Genomic DNA, 26,611 nt, shown 5'->3' on the forward strand with positions numbered 1-26,611 from the left:
GCGGTACCTCGCGCAATCTCGCGAAGAGGTGGGACACTTCTCGCGGACGCACGCACGAATCCGACGGACACGGTGACGAGACATGGGCTTTCGCCCTAAAACCTCGAAAAGCAGGGAGATGGATGCGATCAAGCGGACCGAAGAACCTGCGACTAAACCTAAGGAAAAAAACAGAGAAGGGGTCGAATGACAGTAATTGTGCAATCAGTTAACTGCAGTGCGAGAAACTGAAACAAAAGCTGGTGATGCGGCGAGAAGAGGCTAGCTTGAAGAAGCAATACAGTAAGTAGAAAGAAAAGTGTAAATTGAATCTTCATCCCAATGTCACTAGTGGGGAGGAGACCGCTTACGAAACACAAGATCTCTGAAAATGTCTTTGTTATCGTTATTTCCCCACAACATTTAGTTATTTCACCAACAGAATTTTCACCACCGCAACCACGGAGAGCGCGCACAGGCACTAGTAGTCGTCCAAGTCCAAACTAGCTGCTTACCCGGTTGCGACCGGAGCTGTAGTTGACACGTTCCTAATTAGCGGAACCCGATTAGTTTGTCGATAATGCGCATAAGTGCGTATTTCTTATTATTTTATCCCATCCTGCTCTAATTGTCGAGCACTGAATATATATATTTTGCTGAGGTCTGTACAACCAAATGGAGCCCGTCACACGTTACGACAAAACAATAGACAAACTAACTATATGAAGCAGGACTTTTGGACGGGTTAGTTGGTACATGATCTTGATTTTTTTTTTTCTGTCCTGTTGTGTCTTTCTTCTTGTGCTGTTTCTTCAGCGCTATAAAAATCAACTACTATATGAATTGTCAGCTTTTATTATGAGCTAGAATAGGAAAGGAAACTCGGTATTAAAAGCGTAGAGTAAAAAAAATACGACAGTATTTTTTTTCTTTTTGTTTTCTTCTGAGGCAAGGTCGAACCGGGACGGATAGTGCAGATAGTATCTCCGGAGCCGAAACCGAACCTGAAGGACGTGAACGCGAACCTGAACCAAACCAAAAAAATTGCGGTTCGACACCCTGCGAATAACTTTATTTCAGGCAAGGCAAGGTCGAACCGGGACGGATAGTGCAGATAGTATCTCCGGAGCCGAAACCGAACCTGAAGGACGTGAACGCGAACCTGAACCAAACCAAAAAAATTGCGGTTCGACACCCTGCGAATAACTTTATTTACACCCATCAAGGAATCTTCCGGAATATGGGAGAGGCCTTCGCCCAGTGGGTATAGTCCGGCTGATGATGATGAGTTGAGACCTATGGGAGAACTTGCTGTCCGACAGCCAGAACATGTGTGGCCAATGCAATCCGTATCTAATCCATTATGAACCCGTTTTAAACTGCGTGTTATGCGAATAACTAAACACGTTGAACACGCAAAATGGCTCTATTTCTACGGAGGATCTCAGTAAAACACCTAAGACTTCGCGTCCTTGGCTCTCGCAGCCTCCTAAGAACTAGCGCACGTACGTTTTCAGATCGCGCGAGGTCGGAGGATCTAAACGTGGTGCTCGACGAACAGCAAGTGAGACATCAATCGGCGCTGCTTCGAGTGCGACTGCCCTGTTCCCTCGCGGTTTCGCCCGTAGACGTGGGAGACGACCCGGACACGGTGACCGCGACGTTCCTGGGCAGGCGTCCGCAGTTGTTCCTGGACGGCGAGTCGCCGATTTCACTGTCTGTCGACGGGAGCGGCGTCGCGCACCTTGCAATGACCGGCGCTGAAGGAGGCCAGTCGACGACACCGCGCCCCGACGTGATGTGCCGGCTGCGCGTACCTTTTATGGCGAGTACGTGAAGCATGCCGCCGCTGTTTTATCTTCAGCACGACGCGTCTGATTTTGCGGGCGCGCGTCGCGCTTTCACTTCCTTTTTCATAATCAACCCCAGTACACCGTGCATGCGCGCTCAGATGGAAATGAACCACTTAGGCCAGCGGCAGTGGCTCGACGGTGTCATTAGTTCGCGGGAATTTGGTGGAGGACGGCACGAAAACGTTCGCGCGCCGATGTCCGCGCACTTTAAATTTGAGGTGTTTAATGGCGAATTGCAATCTGCCACACGGTGCAAGTTTCCTTTTTCTGCGTAACCAAAGAGCCGTTTAGTCGGCAATTCGAATTCAGGCCTTGAGTTCTGACTGGACCGCCACAATATGGTCTCTAGATGTTGCTCCTTTGCGGATTTGGGGAGCGCACCGAATCACAATTTGCTGTAAAGTGGGCTCAGAGCCACCCGTACCACATGTTTGCAAAAAATGACACGAAATGCTTAATTGCTTAAATGGACTGCCACTCACCCAAGGTTTTATGAGATTGTAGTGGAAATGAAAAGATATTTTCTCATATTGTAAAACTTGGGCACTCCAATATGCATCAAGTGAGAATTTATAACTTTAATTTATTATTGAAAATTATATTACATTACATTAAATACATTAAACAAACAAAACTTTTGTCTTGGAGCGAAATGCATCCATAGTCAGTGTAGCCCACCGTGTGATTATATGTGGGCCAATAGCCTAGGCTATTGCGTCATACCCTTAAAGGTAGAGCTCAAGTGTCCCCTATAGTTTTGTTTTCACTTCAGTTCATGCTTCAGCTAACGACCATTTTCCTCAGTTTCTTAAAGAGCACTTCATGCACTTGTGGGAATGCAGTGAAACGAGGTTTCCAATTCGCTTGGCTAATGTTGACCCTGATATGTAACTGTGCCTTCAGGAATAGAAATTGCTGGAAAAGAAAACATATTCGCAGCACTCGGCTACTGAAGCCGATTGCCCAGGTCTGAACCCTACTGCGGGGGCCGCATTTTTATGAAGGCGAGTGCGACTATTGCTGCACTGTTCTGTTCTTATAAACCAATGTACATGTACATTTTTCGCATAATATTATTTAAAGAGACATCATTATTCTATCACAATAGAAGAAGATTGTGATGATGATGATTTGAGGCTGCACCCTTTGTAACGAATGGACACTAAGCGTCCCAGCAAAAAAAGAAAGAAAAAAGGAAAGAGAGAGAGAAAAAAAAAGAAGAGTTAACGGTGGACGAGTGTCCACCACATGCGGAGACGGGATTTTGTGACTGACGTAGCACTGTCACTGTTGCCACTGTTGTCGCCGCGTTCACTGCACCCCATGCCGCACTCCGCTGCTGTAAATCCCAGTGCTAGGGGTAGCGTGGTGCCCTCTCTCGGCTGGGGCGACCACTTTGTGCATTTGAGTACTACGTGCTCCGTCGATTCTTCTTCGATCCCGCAGGCTCTGCACAGTGCCGCTTGAACTTCCGGGGCGGTGTCGAAGTGGCGGCGGTACACCAGTGTGCGAAGCGCTCCCGCTTTACAAAAGTTAGCGCCATCTAGTGAAAGAAACACAAACTGTTCGTGGTGGCCATGTTTTGATCCGTCCGCCATGTGCCTTCCACAGAGTGCTGCCAACGTGCGCCTTCGTGGAAACCGTGCATGCACTGCAAGCTGCGTTAGAATGCTCACAAGCGATTGTTTCATTTTTAACATCACAGTAGTCGCTGGTAGCACCAAGCTCAATTCGGAATGCCAGCATGTTGATGCGTGCCCTTCTGCAGTCAGCGCACCGTCATAGATGCACACGGAATAAAGGTGTATGTGTGTACACGACCGCTCATTTGCAATCCTAATCAGCTTTACAGGTGTCACTTGTATCATGTCAAGCATTACTGCACATCCCTCTGACTGGGAGCTAGCTCACAGAACGTAATATCACCTAAACCAGCAAGGTTGCTTTGCATACTATGGTGCCTTGTGAACTTGAAGGATAAGCTTATGCTGCGATGGAGGACACGGGAGAAGGAGCAATGCATCTATAACGAAGGTATAGTACAAATAGATTCGCTTTAAATCTTTTCTACGCAGATTGCGTTTGCCATTCTGTATTTGACTTATATCATAGGGCATGATTACCGAAGCTACTTTTCACCGTCGTACAAAATGGTAGTGCTTGGTGCAAAGAGCAGAATGGTTGTCTAGGGCGCCCGAGCTACTTGTTTCACGCTGCAAAAGCGGCTGCCAAACCTGTGGTGTCGTAAAGCAGGAAAAGATGACATCTCACTAGTGTGCCGTAATATGCTCACTTCCAGCCCGTTTCGAAAAGTGTTATCGCCTGATGATGCGTGCTAAATCCGGTAAGTGTCCAGATTAGGGCGACACTTACGGCGACACTTAAGCTCCGCCTGTTAAGCTGTTAAACACACACGCAAACACACACACGCGCGAACAATGTTTTCTTTCTTCACACTTTAAATTTTTAGTTTTTAGTTTTCTTCTATTTATTTATTTTATTCTTTCTATCATTTATTTTCTTCATTTTTTATTTTATTTATTCTACCTTTTTAACACCAATACTCAGCATCAGCAAACATTTCCTTTTCCATTCTGAGCCATTTGACACCTTGATCACTTTCTTCAAATATTTCAATTAATCAATTACTCAAAGACAAGTTCGGTTCATCAGAGTTTAGCACGGACAGTCAAAAAGCGTGAAACCGACCCAGAAAGCTAACAGGCATCCACTGATAAGTTTCGCTTTCTTCTCTGAAGTGACGGTGATGCACAAACCAAGCAAACAAACTCGCGATCGTCTCTCATAGCTTCCGAGTAAATAGCAAAGGCACACAGACAAAAAAAAATTCTCCACATTATAAAACTTTAGATACTGTATCTGGATAGGGATGACGCTACGCGGATCAACGAGGGGTCCGTGTACGACTTGCAGAGCAGTTTGTAACTGCACTCAGCAGCCCGTCCGATGGGCCTCGCCACGCCTTGGCTGTCAAAATACGCATCTAGGCGTCGCTGACAGAAACCGCCAGGGACAGAGGAGAGGTCCCTCGACCAGGTAGTGTCTTCTCTTGACATCAAAAGGTCGGTACAAGCGCAGCACACTATAGTTACAACGTGACAAGCATGGAGAGAATGGCGGACACTGACGGACGGACAGGGAGCTGACAGATGAAGCGATCAAAATATGGCCGCCAGCGCAGGATCAACGTGCCACTCACGGTTGCCAAACTTACTTTTGTAAACCCTCTATTGACATTAAATAAAATAGTCTGGCCATGAATTTCAATAGACGAACGGAAAACCATGTAAATATAAGGGAGCAAAAAATTTATCCAAAGTCAGAACTAGGTTTCTCTCCATTTGGCCAAATACGTAGCACACCATTGAAAGATATTTTTATCTAAACGGCATACTTTTGAGAATAAAAATTTATCACTTAATATGGTACATTTGCAGAGCTTCTATGCTGGCATATTGAAGAATAGAGCAGGTTTTACTGACAGTTACAATGCTAAATACATACTGCAAAATGTCTCTCTGGCTATGCTGAAATTTGATGCAGAGATGGCTTACAACAGCCTTCTTCAGTAACATGTTTGGATGATCTGCTTGCTTGATTCAATCAGAATTAACTAGAAATTGACGTCTGCAGCATCGGTGGCCCAAAACAAGTAGCTTTTGCATATTTGATGCCACGTAATGTAAATAAATGAATAATTGTACGTGTTAAATTATGGTAAATGATCATATACAGTCAGAAATACGGACGGCCAAGGCAGGTAGGTGCTTGCGTGACTGAATAAAAACAATTGGTGACCTTCACAAAAGCAGATTACATCTGTGAATTTTGCCGCACTAAAACACATTTACTGTAGTCATGCATTCTTTAAGCGACCATATTCATTAGATTGTAGCCACTGCAGACTTTGGATCTCGAATAAACTGTCTGCACAGATGAATCACCAGACCACTGCAAAGCATTCAAAACATCTGGGGAAAATGAAAGCGGGCAACGAACAAAACGAATCAGTAGACAAATCAACAAAGCACCAATTATCATTCCAAAGCTGCGTCTTGCCGGCATGCTTATGAGCTCCCATGGTGGCTGTAGTGCAGCAATGCCAGCTTTCCTTCTTGTTCGTGGTTGGAAACTCCATGCTGTGCACAGCCAGCCTCTGATATGCTAACTGAAAGAAGGTTTAGTATCAATTGTGGGAAATCAAATGCAGTCACATCACATAGTAAAATCTTTGAAGTTATCTTGTCAACAGTGGAAACACAAAAAAAAACATTAAAACCCAGGGGTATAAAGTGCTAGTCCGGAACAAACAACCCAAAGCAAAAAAGCTAAAAACTATCTAAAACAGACTAAGATATAAGCAAAGGAACAAAACCAAGCTAAAATATGAGCGACCACAGGCACATGTCAAGTGAAAGAAGGCCCAGTGCTGAAACGGACAAAACTGATTAAGATATTTAAACTCTTTATCAGTCAGTGTGACAGACGGGGTGCTGATGCAGGCTTCCTCTTAATCAGCTATCGCCACAGCATCCAAGGCTTCATATGTTAACTGATCACTTTTTCTGGAAAGAAAAACAACCCTGCAAGAGTAGACGGCATCCGCTTGGCTGGAATAATTTATGATGCTGAGGGAGGTTTTTCCCTGACAGATTCTTTACTTGCCTCGCATGTTTCATCGTGCAGAAAAACCAGTCTCAGCATTGTAAGCAATGCCAGCCTAGCGGATGCCGTCAACTCTTGCATGATTCTGTTTTTCTTTCCAGAAAAAGTGATTAATTAACACTTAAAGTCTTGCAAGCAGTGGCGATAGCTCATTACAAGAAAGCCTGCATCAGCACACGTTTTATTGCACTTACTGATAAGGTTTTAAATGCCTTAGGGCAGTTCTGTTGGCTTTAGCACTGGGCCTTCTTTCGCTTTACATGTGCCTGTAGTCACGCACCTTTTTGCTGGCTTTTGTTCTTTTGCTTATGTATTAGGCTGTTTGTTCCAGAGTTTTACTTTGCATCCCTGGGTTTTAGTATTTTTTGCATTTTCACCTTGTGGCTTGACTATATCCAATTGCTCACTATCGATAGCACACTTTCTTCCTGTTACCCTTTCCATCTTTTCACTGTATAGGTGCCTGTTTTTGCTCAAATGAAGCTCAGTTGTTGGTCAGCCTTGTGTATGTGTAGTCTTCCTCACTGTGTAGCATCTTTTTTTGTTGGCTGTTTTTAGCTAGCGTCATCAACCACCAACGAGCTCAAAAACAACTCTTCTGGTAGGCTGGTCTACACTACACATATTCTGCTATGCTGAATGCTTCTAATGTAATTATGGGCATCTCATTTTGACGATGCCTGCTAGCCTGTCAAAACTTCTATCCCATTATAAACAGTGGTCATGAGTGCATCTTTTCAGTGTAGTCTAGATGCAGTGCCAAGCTTACTTTGCACAAAATATTGTTGTGTTTTGTTGACAAATTGAAAAAGCAGCCATAAAATCTCATATCAGCACACAAATCAGAAGCATCAGTCATAAGTGATCCAATTAGAATACAGAAGAAGGGACTTGTCTTACTGAAATTTATCGATTTAAGATTTTTTTGCATGATAGGTGTTGCTTCTCGCAAAATTGCATGCTGTTTTTGTGTGCGTAGTAAGTGCATCGTGTGTGTTTCTGGTGCCGAAATCGTATCAGTGTATGGACTAAAGGTCTTGGCACTCAGCTGGATGAAATATTTGTTGATAAGTGTATGTGTTGTCCCTGTCTTCATTGTATCTGTTTTTCCTTGTCACTACTAGAAGCATAATGAGCCCTTGCCAACTACCTGAGCTCTCAGTTTTGTTAAAGTGGGTACCTCATCAGCCAGTTGCATTCTCAAAGGCATTTCATTGTGGTGTATGGAAGCATGTCTTTAACTGCATTTCCAACGTATGAAAGGTGCATTGCAGTGGACAGAGCAGAAATGGAAGTTGAATGGTGTTGCACATTGTCTACTGTATCTTTGTAATGCCTGCCTCTGGGGTGGCGCAGTGGTTACGGTGCTAGACTACTGTTCCCAAAGATGCGGGATCAAATCCCAGCCTAGGCGGCCGCTTTTTGATGGAGGCGAAAAGCAAGGCGCCTGTGTGTTCTACGATGTCAGTGCACGTTAAAGAACCCCAGGTGGTCGAAATTTCCGGAGCCCTCCACTACGGCGTCTCTCATAGCCTGAGTTGCTTTGGGACGTTAAACCCCACAAACCAAAACAAACCAATCTTTTTTTATTTTCTCTTATTCTCTTGTAGGCATTGATGTGGAACTGTCTGGAGGTGCCCAGGCAAAGCTTGAAAACCTGGTTTTGGACCTTTGCAGAGTGCAGACTGTGGGACCAGGAAACATCACGCTCAAAAACATCAAGGTAATCCCTGAAAAATGGGCACAGATAAAAGCAGGGTTGTACAGTCATGCTTTAAGAAACAGTATTTCTCTGGAAATGCACCCTTTTAAAATTGGACATTAACCTATGTCATCCAGGGGGTGTAACTATTTTTCTTTTAGCATCTCCGTGGAGCAGTTGCTGCAAAGCTAGAAATTGCTACTACACAAGGTTCAGACTGCTGAAAAACATTTTGTTCAAAGCAAATGATGGCATCGAATTTATTCTGATGTTTTTGTCTGTGTTCTGTATGATGTTAGGAGGGCACAGTATTATTCGTGGCAACAGGTCACAAGATCTCTGCGCACTAGTTCAGCTGCATGTGATGTCATTCACAGGTGTGTCACATACCTGCGAATGACCTTTTCTGAATGGCATTTGTCTGATTTGGGAGGTGTCATGTGAGAGCAACGCTGTGTTTCACGGCACTACCTTGCCCATTCCGCTGTTTCAAAAGCAAAATGGCTGGCATTGCAAGTGGTTTGTGTTCTATGAAACTTGTCGATTTAAAAAAAAAAAAACACAATAGAATAATGTCACCCAGCATTTCTGGCATGGTGATGACCGTCATTGATCTTCAGCTCTCTACCAGTTCATGCTTGCAGATTGCAAAATAAGTAACATTCGCTCTACCCATTTTCTCCCAGTCGTAGTATATAGTCGATCATAGTTGTTGCGAGTACTAATTGTAACTCCTTGTTGATGCTTACAGTTTTCTATGGATAGGGGATGTGTTCATTGTTTTAACATTCAAGGTGCTTGGTAAGACAGTCGCTTATTATATACTTTAGCTCTGATGTCAGTGTGAGAGTGAAGCAGCCTACGTGTTGGTCCCTCGGGTAACACAGCCCCTGCATTTATTGTGATGCACCGTGGTTCTTTGGCCGTGGGTGTTGTGCGGCGTATGGTTCAGTCCATGGTTCAACAGGCGCATTCTGATGGGTGTGAAATTAAAAAAAAAATAAAACCCAGTTTGTTAATCTGGGCGGTCGTAAACATTCACTGAAGACAACAGTGTCGTTTCCTCTTGCCTAGTAAAAAATGAGCGTGTATGTGAATATCTTTCCTATGGCCTGTGGAGCTGGTAAAATGGTATTCATTGGTAAGAGATTTGGATTAAAAAATGTTTTTCATAACTTAATTCACACTAGACATCTGTATCAAAGAGCGCTCTGTGATAAGCACATAGAAGTGAATATTTTGGAAGAAGAGATAACGCCGATAAGACGCACAAAAAAAAAGTTGAGAAAGGCTTGCCGGTCTACAAGTTATGTTCAGAGTGAATTGTATGGTAGTTTTGCTCCTCGAAACTCCACGAAACTGTGTTGGCACTGCAATTTGGCTTTGCTATAAGTTGGTGACAGCAACTGCATTTACTTTTTGGCGTTTCATGTTTACAAGAGTGCCATCTTGAGAGTCTCCAGAGAAAGTTGGATCTTTACTGTTGCAATGCAGCAATCTGTTGACACAGGCCAACTTCAGTTTGTGCTCTACATTCTTTTGTGTGGTCAGAATTAAATTGGAAGACTCCAGTGGGATTAACAAGCGTTGAGGTGCCGGCAAGTTGGTAATACATTTTGGAATAACAGCGCGAAGGACGAGGACGAAGTAGCTTCCTGTTCTTTCGAAGTAGCTTCCTCAGCTTTGACTACATACATTTTCTTTAGTAATGAGTAAATGTAGTAGATCAATAAAAAGAAAATGAATTTTCCACAGTGTTGCAAATGGCACACCACAACTCGTGTTGCAGGTTATCTGTAATCCGCTAATTAGTTGCCTTGAAGTGTTTTTTTTTTTTTTTTTTTTTTGTGTGTGTGTGTGTTAATTGAGCTTATTTCTTTTTTTTTAATCACAGGCAAATGCAGTGAAACTGAGCATGGAGCATGGCAACATTGAAGCCACGGGAGCACTGCAAGGAAACCTGGAAGTGACTTCTTCTGGCACCGGGGTAACATGCTCATTTACTGCCTAATACTATCATTTTAATACTATCACAATTCATTTTGAACATAGGTTGTAGACTGGCAAGCCTTTCTCAGCCTTTTTGTGCGTTTTATCTGCGCCATCACTTCTTCCAAAATTCTCTTCATTTCTATGTGCTAATCATAGAGCACTGTTCGATGCAGATGCCGAGAGTTTGATGTAAGTTGCGAGAAACTATAATCTCAATAATACCAACCTGGTTGATGTGAAATTCGGGACAATATGAATTCGCATATTTCTCCAGCCGAAGTGTATTGTATGCGATGTGTAGAATCCTACACAGATGATACAGATGATACTACAGATGATATGAATGTGCGAGCCATGACTGTATGCTTGACTGCTAAGGGATGCCTGTACATGTCACCTTCACCACTATGTCTAGTCCAGCAATGCACACTGTAGTGTGGAGTTCAAGCAACCGCCACCATGTGGCAAACGTGATTCGCTGAATTAGGCGGTCAGCTGGTTTATGCGAGGTCCCGTAGTTTGGCTGTCATATTGCGCCTTCCTTTTTATCAAAACTAGTTCACCAGCTTATTTTGTTTCTTGTGACGCTTGTATCAGTCAGGACACAACTGGAAAATTAAATTTTGTTTTGATGAAAGAAAATCTACACTGACTGTCTAAACTTCTTCGTGGACACTTAGACTGCATTGTGGGGGAAAGGTCAAATCTGTGCTTTTTAGCTCAGCATTTATAGCAGGGGGTTCTCACACTGAATTCTCTGGATACCTTGGGTTCCATAGAGTGCTTTTAAGTTCCCCAAGCACTTCAATTCATTTATGCCTCACCATTCATCTTTCATTTCATCCACTTTCTTTATGCCAAACTGCTTCAGTATGCAACCACATTCTTAACTGATTCAACTTGGACATTCTCATGGAACTGTGTGTCTGTGTGCCTTGAGTCGCTTTGGGGACCCAAACAAAAAGCAAAATTTTTTGTTATCGATTCCAGAGAAAGAAGGAGAAGAATAACATTTTGTTATAAGGTAAATTAAAAAGTGCATCTCGATGTCCTTGCTTTGGGCCTTCTGTGATAACCTCCGCTGAACTCTTGTGGCCTGCCTGTTGCTAGTTCTTTAACCGCCAGGTTTATCGTGTAACCAGAGTTAACATTTTAAAGGATTGGAATATCTGTTAGGCTGAAACAAACAAACAAAAAAGCAAGAGGCATATTGTATGCTTGACAGGGAATATAAATGGACCACCTCTGCAGTTCATTTTCGTTCGTTAACTAATTTTGGTTCTACGGGAAAAGGTTCTGGCTTCTGTCTAGTAGAGAATCAAGCAGTGTCAGCACATCGAGAAAACCTTTATTGGTCGTAAGTGTTTGATGTCACACGTGGAGCGCAAAGTTGAAAAGTGTAACAGCAAACACCTTATGCTTCTAAGAACCCATGAGCGGCACACCCCGGGACTCCCCTCCGCCGCCGAGCCCTTGTGAATGTGAGCTCGCCTGTCTGTGTTTATACAAACTGCTCGTCCTGTCGCCGCAGGCCTGCGGGGGGGCTGTATGAAATATACGTGTTTCAGAGTAAAGCTTGTATTTACGGAGTGCGGTGGTGCTTTGAGTTCACAAGGCTCCTTCGCGGCGCTTGAAGAGAACCACGCTCACGCGTGCATATATCAGTTCTACTTTCAACAGCAATTTTCGCGGTGGGGCAGGGAACGCGTTCGGCCCCAGTTAAACTAAAATTGCTACAAAAGGAAATTTATGGAAGGTGAGGTGGGAACTGAACCCAGAACCCTTGGATCCCGAGTCTGATACGGTGATCCCACGCTGGCACGTCCATTAATTAAAGTGGGGCTTAGTATCTATATTAGGGGGTCTTGAACATAATATGGTTGCTTACAACTGTATGTTAACAAGCATGCGTAGGTTAGTGTAGGCACAAATTAAGGGAATAAGCACCATCTCGCAGGCATGATCCAAATCACCAAATTTTGGGAGATTTAAACCAGCTACTTAAACTATTGGTTTTCCTGGAAGTGCCGCCTCCCAAGCATGCGGCAAAATATGAAGCCGCAAGAGGTTTGAACCGGCAGTTCAGATTTCCACTGGTACGTTTGGAAGCACAGCGTGAGTGCATGTTGGGGAGGAGTGAGTATGCAAATGAGGACCCACAGAGGAGCCGCTGGACGGGGCTGTTGGCGCTTCATACCCTCCAGCCACACACTTGAGCTCCGTCTTTAGGCAGAGCCTAAGTGTCCTCATAATTGTTGTCACTCTAGGTGTTTTATTTTTTCTCATTGCAGTCTTTCGAGGCGCAACGGCTCTTAACTAACAAACTCAAGGTGAGTCTGCATTCGCCCACTGCTTAGAGCCACTAACTAGTATCTGATGCCTGATATTGGGGCTCTTATGTTGTGAAACAGAGCCTTGACCTGATCTTAAAGGCTTCAGAATATGTGTACTTCGAGGAGGATTTGCTGCAGTGTGCTCACACCGCCTCTAAAGTCACATTTTAAGTGACAGGCATAGCGTTTAAATCATGTGGTGCCATTGGCTGAGGTGCTTCTGCCTGGGGTAAAACAATACTTTGTGTATACCACATGAGGGTATGAAATTGCTATGCCGCTTCTTGTGCTTGGGTCACTCTCCAGGAAGTTAGAACGATTTAAAGTATGCAAATATCAAATATTTGGGCGCTAAAGAAATACAAATAAGTCAAAAATTAGTTTCAGATGATTTGAACACCTTAAATTAATTTTATATATTTATGCTCGCAGTTTAATCGAAAATATAACCCTTTTTTTGCGAAACACAGTTATTGAAAGAAAGATGTGTTGTAGACAAGTGTTCTGTCCACCTTTAATCACCATGAATTTAATGGTCGTTTAGGGTAACAAACTGGATTCCAAGGGAAGGAAAGCGTAGCAGGGGGCAGCAGAAAGTTAGGTAGGCAGATGAGGTTAAGAAGTTCGCAGGGGTCAAGTGGATGCAGCTAGCACAGAACTGGGTTAATTGGAAAAATAGAGGAGAGGCCTTCACCCTGCAGTGGGTATAGTCAGGCTGATGATGATGATGATTGGTAAGACCTACCAGCATTAAGAAAGGTGAGGCAAGGACGAATTGTTTTACTTTACTACTGCCTTTCCCTGTCAGGTAATTCTCCATTTTTAGTTTAATGTGACTGCTTTCAATGCTGAAGACCTGAAATTCGAAAAAAAAAAAAATTGTCTTGTATGTTACTAGTAAAACACTGTCTGCCCTCTATTCCTTGAAATGGGCGTTAAAGCCACCTGACACAATACTTCTTGTGTACAGCTCACTAGTCCAACAGGGGCTTGGGTATGGCATAGCACATTGGCTTTCATTTATTAAAAAGCCACTATCCAGGGAAGGACCTTTTAAGCAAAGGAGCCCAGTGTTTCGATCAGGTACCAAAGATAGTCTGTGCAAAATTCTAGTGACATGCGCGCCGCAAAGCAATGAAAATACAAATCAAAGCTCTCTCATGTTCTCCTTCAGGAAGCCAGCTTCCCCGATCCCTGCGCTGGCCTGTCAAGCCGCAGCTATGACGTCTTAGTCGAAAACAGTGTCCATTGGTCCCTCTCGCTGTCTGAGGGTGAAGGATGGGTGTCTACCGCTCGCTGCGCGCTTTTCCTTCACTACGATCGGACTGAATCCAGCGGCGCGCGCTCCGTCGCCGTTTTTATTTTTTTTTTATTTCGCGCACGCGGAGTGCCACACCCCACATCCCGCCAAACGCAAAGAGGGAAGGGAAATTTGTCTTGCAGAGTCTAGACGACGACCGGGCTGGAGAGTGAAAAACTTTTGCGAGGGAACGGGAGCAGAGAAACATGACGAAATTGTGTGATTGCGGTAGCTGTAACTGTGTTATTAGTCACTCTTTTCAAAAACATTTTGTGGCCTTGCATTCTGGGGGCGATGTCTCAGTCACCGGGGAAGAAAATATTTTCGACCGGAGGGTGGACAGTGGGCCTTTAAGGCAAGTACAGTAGACTCCCGTTAAGACGAACTCACTTAAGATGAACCCTTGGTTAAGATGAACAGTGGAGGTCGTTTGTTTGGTTCCCCATAGAGTCAATGCAAAAAAAATCTGCTTAAGATGAACACTTTGCAATCGCTAATCGGTTAAGATGAATTTTCACGGCCGGCCGCACCCCACCCGCGCAGCTTACTCGACCGTCTCAGCAGCGGTTCAGCGGAAAGAAAAAAAAAAAAGCTTTTCAGTGCCACGACCATCCGTGCCGCCGACGCACGCAGACCCAAACACGTCGGCATCGGAAATGCGATTCTACGAAGGCGGAAGAGTGCCGCTGCTCGTCCTCTCCCACCGTTCCCCCGCTCACTCCTTTTGTCCCCGCAGTAGGAGTAGGTTCGCGTTTCGCGTTGCGCCGGCTGTCTTGGTACGATCCCGGGCAAGGACGAAACAGAGCGCAGAGAGGAAGAGAGAGAGAAAAAAAAAAAAAGAAAAGCATGCGTGGCCCGGTCAGCAAAACTAGCGAAACGCGGGAAAAAAAACGGTGAGAAGAAAAAGCAGCCAATGACGTTTCCCAATGGTGATCACGTGATAGTGTCGTCATGCCAGTGCTACTGAGCTCCGCGCCTTTGCTGACCGCCAACGACACCTACTACGCAGCCAGGGTTGTCAGATTTGGCTACTTTCTGAGCCGCCTGGCGACAAAAATTTTAGGTTGGCTACTTGGCTACTTTGAAAAATTTTTGCCTATTCCAACGAGCCCATTTGCGCACTGTTCAGGATGCTCGTTTTTATAGATAGACAGATAGCAAATCTATCAACGGTAGCGCTGCAATACAACCAACTATGCATGGTGATGCCTGTCCCCACCCTGTTTCAAAGGGGACGCTCTTAACATCCATCCACTAAAACCCCTTGATAATTTGAAAGTAGCGACACTCTCCTCTGCGCCGCGCTTTCCTCCTCAATTCTCCTCGCGCAGGGCAGCCGCGAGCTCTGCGCACGACACGCTTTTTCTCCCTGGCACCCGCTGGCCGGCCGCAGCACTCAGTGAAGTGCGCGTTTTTGGGCCAGGTCTGCGCTCCAGGATCTAGTACTGCCTCTGACTTTGTGTTTGTTTTTTTGTTTTTTTTAGCGTGAACTCTGTCACTGCGGTAAACTTCGCAAAACGAGAAAACGACCCAGGCTGGTGCTTTGAACTTTTAGATCAGAGAAAGTCAAAGCGGCCGCTTAGTCAATTTCGCTACTTTCTTTTTTTTTTTCGCAAAACGTGGTGCTTTGAACTTTAAGATCAAAGAAAGTCAAAGCGGCCGCTTAGTCTATTTCGCTTCTTTCAAGCTATCTTGGCTAAGCATAGTATATGTCACGTGATAAACCTTGAGTTTGGATAATTGGTTAATTATACACTTATTTTGACCAACTACGGGCCAAATTAAATGATATTTAGTAAACCGCACTTGAAACCCAAATTTGCACTGCAGCATCGAGTCATATACCGTTGGAAAGCTTAGGCCAAGTGTAATGGCACTGTGGTAGTTAGCGATCCTCATTAATCTGCGTTAAATATTTATTTTGTATAAAACCTAACTTTGAGCTAGACTATTAAGTCATATACCGTTGAAAAGCTTAGGATGAATCCAAATGCTTTGAATTAGCGATCCATATTAGCGTTAGTGAGCTATATGCAATCAAAACCACCCTTTGCATTATAGCATCGAGTCATATACCTTTCGAAAGCTTAGGTTGAATGCATGCAAATGAGTTGTGTTAGTTATTGAACCGAAATAATTAGTGCTAATTATTTAACTGCACTTATAGCCAAACTTTGCATTATAGATGGCCAACAAAGGGCAAGTGTAAACGCATTATGCTAGCTAGCCAAACTTAGATAAACATCACAACAGAGCTAACACACTAACTAGGCTTACCACGAACTGCTTCGAAATGTTTTTCTTTGCCCGTGCATATTTGCGTGCAGTAGGTCTTATTTAACGTGCACCTGCTGACAATAAATTAGTCATGAATGCATCTTCCGTCCATAGGTTTGTCTCATCAGTGTGAAAGTGGCTTTTGCACTCTAGTTTGTTCACTGAATAAAACAGCTGCGCACTTTCAATGTTATCAAGGAGCGCGGACAACCATTCATTGACCACAATTCGCCGAATATTATTAGGCACTGGTGTCAAGGAAGCTTACGAATATACTTGGTATACCTATGAAAAAATGATTTCTATATTTCTAGGCAAGGTAAACGCCTCTCGATAATGTAATATTATACTTGAGAAACCGAAGGTTCCCGTCCAACGCCTAGTAGGCATGATCAAAAAGAAGTGTGTGTGATCATGTGAACACCCCCTGCACATTGGCCATATCCTTGATAATCCCAAACCATGATTGAGAAGGTCAACTCAACTATTTACGGCTGGCCTGAACATCGCACCTGAGTGGTTGCAGTTTCGTTTCTTCGTGTTCTCCTTTTGTAGCCATTGTTTGAGACGTCCAACTCCACTAACATTTTATACTTGCATTTTCATGGACATAATTTTATGCATTTTATACTGTTTCTAATCATCACAGAGAAGTTTCTGATAACATGTGTTTATCTGGTCAGTTTAGTTTTATGTCTGTTTATATAATATCGCAGTGTTATGCAGCCAGTTTTTTTTTGTTTTTTTTTCGGAAAACTTTTCTATGTGATTTAGTTGCTATAAGACACAACTGGCATTTGTTTCTTCACGAGCGTTGGAATAAAACGATTCCCATTTTTGTGGCGACTTTTCGTTTTTGGACCTGGCAACCCTGCGCAGTGCACAGATCCATTGTTCGTGGCGGGTGTGCGCGTCGTTTCCCGCAATTTTCTACCAGGCTGTACGCTGTCACCTCGTGGTGTGTGCTGTTTGTTTTCGTGTGCGCCGTGTTCGCCGTGTTGCTACTCTGGCTGGTCGGCCAACAACTCGAAAAGAGCTGCTTGAGCTTCGTGAGAAGGCCGAAGTTTTGACCGAAGTTCGCGCCGGCCGGCTTTCAAAGACTGAAATAGCGCGCAAGTTCGGCATTGCGAAAAGTACCGTGAGCAGTATCGTGAAGGACGAAGTGCGGATTACCAGTGCTTTAGAAGATGGTGAGTTTGCGCCGAAGCGGAAGAGGATGCGCACAGCTATGCACAAAGACCTTGAAGACGTTCTGCTTGCCTGGGTGAAGAGAGCGCGCAGTGCGAATTTGCCAGTGAATGAAGTGCTACTGAAAGCTAAGGCGGAAGAAATTGCTCTGCGACTGAATGTCGAGTTTGCGTGCAGCGATGGGTGGCTCGACCGTTTTCGGAAAAGGCATGGACTGGCCTTTCGTTGTGTTGTCGGCGAGGCCGCTGCAGTGGATGAAGCGGTCTGCAGCGATTGGAGGCAGAACAAGATGAATGAACTCATGGACGAATATGACCCTCAAGACATACAATGTGGACGAAACTGCGCTTTTCTACCGGCTACTCCCAAATAAAATGCTCGCATTTGCTGGTGATGACTGCGTGGCAGGCAAACGGAGCAAGCTTCGAGTAACGGTCCTCGTGGGCGCAAATATGACTGAGACTGACAAACTAAAGTTGCTGGTGATTGGCAAATCTAAAGCACCACGCTGCTTTAAAAACATAAAAATGCTGCCGGTCACATACATGGCTAATTCAAAAGCGTGGATGACGCAGGCACTTTTCGAACAGTGGCTTTCAGAGATGGATCGCCACTTCCAGAGACAAAAGAGAAAAGTTCTCATCGTTGTTGACAATTGTCCCGGACACGGCCATGTCGCCGGACTTCATGCCATCCGACTGGAGTTTCTACCAGCGAATACAATGGCGAAGCTGCAGCCTATGGACCAGGGAGTAATAAGTAGCTTGAAGAGGCACTATTGTCGCTCTCTGCTACAAAGGATGCTGATTTGCATGGAGAGCAGTAAGGAGTACAAAGTTAACCAGTTAAGTGCTGTCCACTTACTGACGAGCGCCTGGGAGCAGGTTACTCAAGCCACTATTGCCAACGCCTTCCGCCATGCAGGATTTGTGATGCTTAGTGATTGCTCAATGCAGAATGACTGCGATACTACGAATGAGGCCCACACTGCGAACTTGGAGGATAGAAGCATTGTTTCTGTGCTGAGCAGTAAGGGTGTGTTCATTGACATCAGTGCGTATGTCAGCATTAACGAAAGTGTGGAAACGTGTAGGGCTGACACACTGGACGCTCTGATTGAAGAAGTGCTGGACCTACCGTCGGAAATTGCTGCTGAAGATGACAGCTTGAATGTTGTGCCTGAATCTGCACTAGTTACCTGTGATGCAGCTGATGCCTGCCTAGACACTTTAGTGCAGTTTTTTGAACAGTGTGAGGGCACTGAATGGTATCTTCAAAAGTTAAGCGAGATGTCTGCTTTTGTAGCAGGCCGTCCATTTTCACGACAGACACAAAAATAACAGACTGGGCAACAGTCAACAATGTCTGATGCCTTACTACTGCAAAGTGTAGTAGACAATCATTAGTCCAATAAATGCTTGTATTGCAGTTTATTTTCCTGAAAGGCCATTTTATTCATTTGTTCTCATATACGAGATATTTGGACACACTCTGCTGCTCAAACATCATTTTTGGAAGCACTCCTGATTAGACGAACTTCTGATAAGACGAACAATTTTCATGGTCCCTTGGAGTTCGTCTTAAAGGGAGTCTACTGTATAACTAAGTTGGAAAATATTCAGTGCAAAGCAGTGAGATTCATTTTCAACAAACTCCTGGCAGTGGCTGGATTACCCACAATTAGCAAGTGGGCCAAGTCCCTACGTTTAAACCTTTTTTATCAATTCTTCAATAATTCGCTCAAAATTGACAGCAGTAAGTACCTGTCTCTTTCTAGCAAGGGCACAAACACAACAAGCATTGGAGGAATACAAATTTCACATAGACATGTTTCGTTATTCATTTTTCCCATATGCTATTTAAGAATGGAACTCTTTGCCCCGAGACACTGGGAATTCCCCATCAATCACCACATTCATCAGAGCAGTCGTTGCATGTTTGTGTTCCAAAAGAGAACCATGAAGTATTGTAACGTAGTGCTCGTTGTCTTTTTGTTTGTTTTCTTTTCACATGAACATGCATTTCTTTAGTGTAACCCTTTATGTCCCTCCTTTTATGTCTCGGTTGGGTTAGAGTGCACTGTTTTTTGTTTGTTGCGAACATGCATTTTATTTTTAACCATTGTTCCCCAGTCCTGCCACAGCACTCACAAAGGGGCTAGCAGTATCTGCAAAAGAAAACAAATGATAATAATAATAATAATAATAAATAGCATGAATAAAAATGCATGCCACATTATGCACAAAATCCAGCATTGTCGACGAAAAATTGCAGGTTATGGTTTTGGAAGGTGGTCTTGGTTTGGAAGAAGTCAAACCTTTCAGGATCATTGGGCAATGAGTAAGACACGCTACAGCTAAACCACATAGGCATGTGGGGACGGATTGGTCAATTCAGGACTTTATAAATAGCTATGTCGAGTGGTCTTTCATATTACCTTACCTGACAGCTTCCAACTGTATTCTAATGATTATATGGGAGATAACAGAGGCACAAGTTAAGGGATTAGTTGCTAATCGAGCAGCAAAATGCAGTTGAGTCTGCATAACTATATGATTTATAGGTGTTTGCAACACAAGTAGACACGGTAGTTTATTCCTCGACACATATTTGAGCCTCGCCTGCTGTTGGCATGGGATCAGGTAGAGATTACTGTTTGATCTACTTGTGCTTAATCTGTGCAGTGCAACTTGCGTACAGTGAGAATAGAAATATGATAGGACCGAAGTGTTTATAAAGAAGGAAATAAATTTTTTCTCGTTAGACCTAGCCAAGCAATGTGCTGAAGTGGATCACAAGAGACAGATCACTTAACGCACATTCTACCCCCTTTTCCTATGCACATGCTCTTACCATTATGTATTTTGTTACAGCATCACATGAAATGTTTATGAGTTTCACTGTTTTTCTGTCTAATAATCGTTACCAACTTCAACCATCGTACATTTATCCCAGGAGGACCAAAATGACCTTGAGGAAGTGTTTTTATGGACCCTGTATATATTAGAAAGCATAGCTTGCTGACATCTCAACAGTATATGCAATGTGCTTGAGCCTTAGTCCTTCACATTCACTGTGAATGCGGTCTGCACAGGTTGAAACATCGACAGGGTCCCAGCACGTCTCAGCAGCCTATGCAGAAAGGGCTGACCTGATTTCCAAGGAGGGCAGCATTGACCTCGGCTCCTTACACAGCAATGATACAGTGTTGACATCAGAGTCTGGCACCATCACTTTGGGTGAGTGTTGGCTGTCCTTCCTCCAGATCATAGCATGCAGTGTTCTTTTCTACTTTTTTTTTTAAACACTGTAAGACATTGGTGTAATTAGCTTGAAATCTATATTTCAGCCAGCCAGGTTTCTAGGTTTCCTTGAGGGCAAATGATAGGCTGGTTAATCAAGCAAATTCGAAATTACCATGGATGTAAGCATGGAGCCATTCACTCTGTGTAAAGAGGCTGCTCATTAAAGTTTGCTTTATAGGTGCCTTGTGTTTTGTGGGCATGATTTTTCGTATTTGCAGACTATGGAAGAGTTGCATGGTCTCCCAGTGCACGCCAGCTATGTAGGTAGTGCCTGGTACGAATCTTGGGGAAAAAAAGAACTTTTATTAGTGCCTCCAGTCCGGGGAAGTATGGTATGAATGCGCTTGAGCACTATCTCTTCACCTGGTACTTCCTAACCACAAATACTTATTTGCCAGTGTAGTTGCATCTACATCCCACTGTCTGAAATTCACACTTTTCTACCTCATTTAGTGAGGAGCATCAAAAGTGCAGGCACCTGCCATTTCCACAGACTGCAACTCAGTTGAAGATTAAATCAGTAATCACTGCCTCCAGACTATATGAATATACATTGCCACTTTCAAAGTGGCTGGAAAAATGTAAGCTGGATAAGGTTAGTCTGCAGCAAGACCCGATTAGCAAGCTCTTAGAAGAATGTTACTTGCACTGTGACATACTACAACAAAAAATTAAAAAAAAAGTACATTAATTTAAGGCTACAGCTGTTCGATAGTGTATGCATCTTGTGTGTGCTGGCATAACTGTCATTGTTTTCCTGGGCTTTCCTGCCAACTGCACTAGAGTTCCTTTCCATGGACAGCATAGGAACCTAGTACATATTGCTACGCATATGTAGACTCCTCAGCTTGAACCCTGCAGAAACAAAAAAAGTTTATTCCGAATTAAGCCATCGTCTACTCCCCCCATCCATGTATTGTGGCACTTACGGCCTAGAGCAGAATTCATGGAATGATGCAGCCACTGGGCTAGGAGTCAAAGCCGGAGAGTTGAGACCTGTTTTATGGCATTCCGATACGTTGTTTCTTAGGGAAAAAAGTTAAACAAAAGTCTTCACTCCTGACTGGAAATAAGGAGGCTTTTTTCTTTTTGCTATGCAACTGATCATAGGATGACAGGTAGTTCGCGGGGCCTTCCTCCAGGGGGCCTTGATGGTGACCGCTGTTCAGTGACGACCAACTGTGGAGACATCTCGGTCGTGGTGGCACGGAGCCAGGATCTGAACGTCACAACAGAATCTGGTGACTACTTGCTTTCTGTCTTCTTAAAAAAAAAAAAAAAAAAATGCGGGAAAAAAAAACATGAGGTAGCAAGAATGTCAACCAGGTGTGCTTGGTGTCTGTGTTTAGAGGCAGCCTCAGACGTTTCCGTTTGTGCATCTCCTGTACTAAAGCACTTTGATTTTGTGCATTGGATTCTCTAACTTGTACACCTAATCTTGACTTGAACACAACTGGGGCAGACTTTACAGATCTTGTGTAGCTCCTGCGTTTTGTATCCATTTTCACGAGAGAGTTTCTCCCCAATAATTTTTTTTATTCATCACATTGCCTATATACGTGATGTTGCTGTCACCTAGGAACTGAAAATTAGTCCTTGCCCAGTTCAGTTGCAGGGTGGTGTTGTTTGCTTTATTTTGAATTCACCTCTGATCATCTTGCCTTATGCTTTTAAAGGTGGCACTCTTCTGTAAGCTGCCTGTAAGCCTCACACCTGAGAGGTACTGGATTTTAAGGTAGTACTGCAGCATGTTAGCTTACATTATTTAAGGAGTTGCTAACTGAATCGCTGGCTCATTTATGCAAAACCCTGTAGGGCTAACTCTCATTTCTTTATTCTGCATATGTTTTATAGGAAGTGCATTTGCTCTCAAAACAAGTTTCTTTGTTTTGTCCGTTCTTGCAGGAAACGTGACCCTCATGCTTTCTGCTCCCTGTCAAGTCACAGCCGAAGCACCAACATTCAAGTCAGACTTCCAGGACTCCGAGCTGGAGGGTACGTTTGGCGCATCTATTCATTTAGCATCCATCTTCTCGTAGTCAAACTAAGTTTCGCAATAAATTGCATGCAGTGACATGCAACATGCACCACACTGCGTGCAAAAACAATCTCTTGATTTCCCTCCACAAAGGCTGCCTGTATCAAATCAAGATAAAGACATCACATTTGCTATCAGGGCAATCTCCTGCCGTTTAACAGAATAATAATGTTGCACTTCCATTCTGCACTTTTTTGTCTAGAACAGTGGCATGCCTTCAACTGTAATGTGCACCAGATTTTCGTTCTTCAACAATGAACTGAATCTTGTTCTTGCTTCGAACAGTGAACCTTTGTTGTGCCTGCTCTAATTTAACGATGCAATAAATGCTCCATGACCTTAGTCGCACTTTTCTGTCAAGTGTCTGTTCCCCCTTGAAGTGAAAAACTATCCTCGAAGAATTTCTTTTGTTATGTGGACAAGACTGTAGGGGTGGGGCTTTCCTTGCAGTATTACTACATCAAGCAGCTCAGGCATACCTGGCCTCAGCTACAGTTTCAATTCTGCCTTTACTTTGAATTAATAGTTTCCGAGCCACCAACTATGCTGCAGAAATGTGTTTCATACTTTAACTAAAGGCCTGTGTGAATGTAAATTTGCATCTAATCAATAGTCCACACAATGTACATCGTCAAAACACAAGCACATTGTGAAAGTGTACAGGAATCGGTGGGGATACATGGCAGACTAGCAGCCTGCTTACAGACAGGTGGCGTAGTCGTTGAGAGATATCTCGAGCAATCATACATATTTAGTTCCAGTCAAACCTCATTCACATGCTGCAGGATCTGACATGCACGCAGTGGCAGGTGTGACAACAAACAAAGTCATGAATATATAGCTGTACTGACGCGGCTCTGACTACTTAGTTTTCGTTACACCTTTCGTAGTTACACTGTTACACACCAGCTTGCACTGTTGTGCACAGTTTTAGACAATTATTCAGGGGTGTAGGGCTCGTCAAGCCTCCAGAGGGCTTTTTGTCTACACCCGCAGCATTGTGTATGCGATGCTGAAATAAAATTTTGATTCTGATTCTGATTGGCACGGCGAATGATATTTTCTTTACCTTTCTATTTTTTTCTCACCACCCTTCATGCTGCTGTGCTTTTCCCTTGCTCCTGTCCGTCGTGGTCAGCGTGATGAGCATCCTCACAAGTAACAGCAAAACTGTTGCTGCCGCTTGTGAGAGGGCTCTGTTGGGACTGCATCACACTGTGAAGGATGCATGAGGCCTTACCATTTTAATGCGGCAGTGGTAAAGGTTGGAAAACTCTGCATCAGCTTTGGGAGGAAAGAGTTATGGGCATGTTTCTCAGGCAAGTGGTAGGTGGCAGGTGACATGGTCAGGGCACGTTCGTAACGCAGCTTGGTTTAAGCAGGGATTTATGTCTATGTCCGATGGTCTTTCTCAAAATGTAAAGTAGCTTATAAACTTATGCTAATAAGCATATGTGTGATTATAGAGGCACAACTGAAGGCATCATGCTTCAGTGCTGTACCAGCGCTTCATCCTATCGTCCTCGTTCTTGTGCTCCTTTTTCTTTTGTGCGCCGAATCCTGCAAGCATGCAATCAAACTAACTAGCCCAGGAGCAAGTACTATTGATTAAGGAATCAATTATTAATCTACTAGCTGAGCGCATGTGTGCGGCTGAGGATCTGAAAAGGCGGACACAGACGAGAGCTTAGATTTCCTGTCACTGGTATGCTCCCAACAGTGTGCACCCAGTAAAGAATCGATGTAGTCATTGTTGCGCAGCCCTCATGTAAGTACTGTGATGCTAATTGTTATAGGTTTTTTTTTTTTTTTTTTTTTTTTTCAGTGTCGTTCAATGATGTGAACTTTATGAGAATTTGAGCACCTTTTCCCATCATTTAAAGTTCATATTAATGAAGTTTTGCTTATACCAAAGACACGTGTTCCATTGGGTCGTCTCAGTGTTCCTTTGAACGTTTGGGGCTGAGAATTACAGAATGATGCGCAGGAGTACAACATATTGGTTTAGTTGGCCCTTAAAAGGAGATGGTTGTTTCGAATTGCCTGAACTTGCATGTGAATTGTATTATCAGATGCTACATTTCTATTTCCTTTTGTGCATTGCAGATGTCCACCATGAACGTCGAGCACAGGTCACTGCCCGAAGTTGTTCTGGAAGCGTAGTTGTGAAGAAGCAGGACTGGATTAGTTCGCTGAACCTTGGAGGGACTCCAGTGGCAGGATGAGAGTGCGTCGCACACGATTCATCAACTCACCAGAAAGTCGGCGCCACAACTGGTATTGGAGCTCAGCAGTGCATAGAGATATAGCTTATCAGGCTGGGCTCATGTCTGATATTTCTCATTGCGAGAGCTCAGAAAGGGAGCGACCATATTTGTCTTGGCTGTCTGATTGCTAAAGAACTTGAAAAAACTATACATAATATAAATGCCACAGATGTGCCCAGCATGATTCAGTGCAAAGCAGATTGACTGATTAAGTAGGTTGGGCTGTGTCAATACAGCTCGATACAGGTGTGAAAGTCACTGAATAAAGACAATAATAACCTGAAAGTTTGTGTGTCTCATGAATTCCCGTAGTCCTTGTTGACCTCTTTCATTGATAGAAGCAACTGCTGAGTAGACTAAAATCTTTGTTTGTTTGTTTGTTTGTTTTTTTGCTCCTGATATCTTACTTTTCCCTTTGCATCTAGGTGTTAGAAACACATTGCAGCCTATAGCCTTCAGTACCTACTGACCTACTGTATTTGAGCAATTGTAAGTCGAGTCGAATGTAAGTCGACCCCCCCCCCCCACTCCCTCAAATTGCAAGGCAATAAATATTGCCTGCTTGTACTTCTCATCTCCACTTCAAACCATGTATTTCAGTGATATAAGCTGCAAGCTTGGCCTCCAGCTCTGGATAGCATACCAACTGTATCCCTCGGAAAACTCCTCACTTGGTGTTGAAAATTTTTCTCACTGCCAGCACCATTCTCGCATAACCTGTTGAGAACATTCCAACTTGCGGCCCACAATGCAGTTTTTTCTTCAGTATAAATGATAGCCACCTCCTTGAACGCTGCGCGAAACAAGCGCTGAATGCGTTTTCGGCTGAAGAGCTCATGACAAGCGTATGGTCAGTCGCAAAGTGCCAATATGTGAATCCCGTGCAAACTCAACGAACTCAATGCCATGTCACGTGACCCGATGCGACTGACACGCAGAAAGCGAGCGTCATCGCAGTTTGAAACGTTTCTCTTCTGTAAACAATCGGCACCACCGCAGGCGCAGTTCGTGCTGCACAGTAAAAGTTAGAAAAGAAAAATTCTCCCTGAGAAGCATGCACAGTAACTTAATTTTGCACTGGAAGCTGTAGAGCAAATAAATTCCCTGTATCCTCCCTGATATAGCATTTATCATGCTCTTATTAAGGGTACCATGCTTTGTATTTAATCCTAAGTTGACCCCCACCCCCCCCACACACTTCTGATTTTCGAATTCTAACAAAGAGGTCGGCTTACAATCGTGTAAATATGGTACTGTTTACAAATAGTGCTCAAAAGCATATCGGTGTCACTATAGCACAGACTTAGGAAATACTATATTTTAGGAATTGAAAGCGTGTTTGCAATCCCAAATAGCATCACAATAGATGTGCTACAAATTAATTCCAATTCATATCATATTGCTGGCATAAAAACATCTTTGTACATCCTTAAAGTAGATGTATATTGTTACGATGAAATAAGAAGGGGTGTTTATTTACAGTGCTGATGTAGCGGACAAGATGAAGCCTACTAGCGCCCCGAAACCAACGCTTCTTCCTCCTCTTCTATCACACCATCACCATCCTTCATCGTCGTCATTAGCGTTACATTTCCCCCCTACTCAGACGAAGCCCTCTGGGCGTGTTCATGAGTCGTGCGAGGCTGACACGGCTTCAAGCGGGCAACATGACACAGTTCGGTTTTGGCAGA

At 43.8% G+C, this 26,611-nt stretch overlaps 1 protein-coding gene across 1 annotated transcript; it reads left to right on the top strand.

Annotated features, from left to right (window-relative positions):
• Positions 1-1,299: 1,299 nt before the first annotated feature.
• Positions 1,300-25,205, top strand: LOC146178711 (uncharacterized). Its single transcript, XM_084578470.1, has 8 exons — positions 1,300-1,808; positions 8,129-8,241; positions 10,115-10,207; positions 12,504-12,542; positions 20,405-20,549; positions 21,758-21,856; positions 22,521-22,610; positions 24,760-25,205. The coding sequence occupies exons 1-8, from the start codon at positions 1,400-1,402 to the stop codon at positions 24,876-24,878; spliced, it is 1,107 nt and encodes a 368-aa protein (XP_084434596.1). The 5' UTR covers positions 1,300-1,399; the 3' UTR covers positions 24,879-25,205.
• Positions 25,206-26,611: the final 1,406 nt, after the last annotated feature.

The sequence above is a fragment of the Amblyomma maculatum genome, chromosome 9 (assembly GCF_055883805.1).
Source record: "Amblyomma maculatum isolate TAMU_Amacu chromosome 9, ASM5588380v1, whole genome shotgun sequence".
Classification (NCBI taxonomy): Eukaryota; Metazoa; Arthropoda; class Arachnida; order Ixodida; family Ixodidae; genus Amblyomma; species Amblyomma maculatum.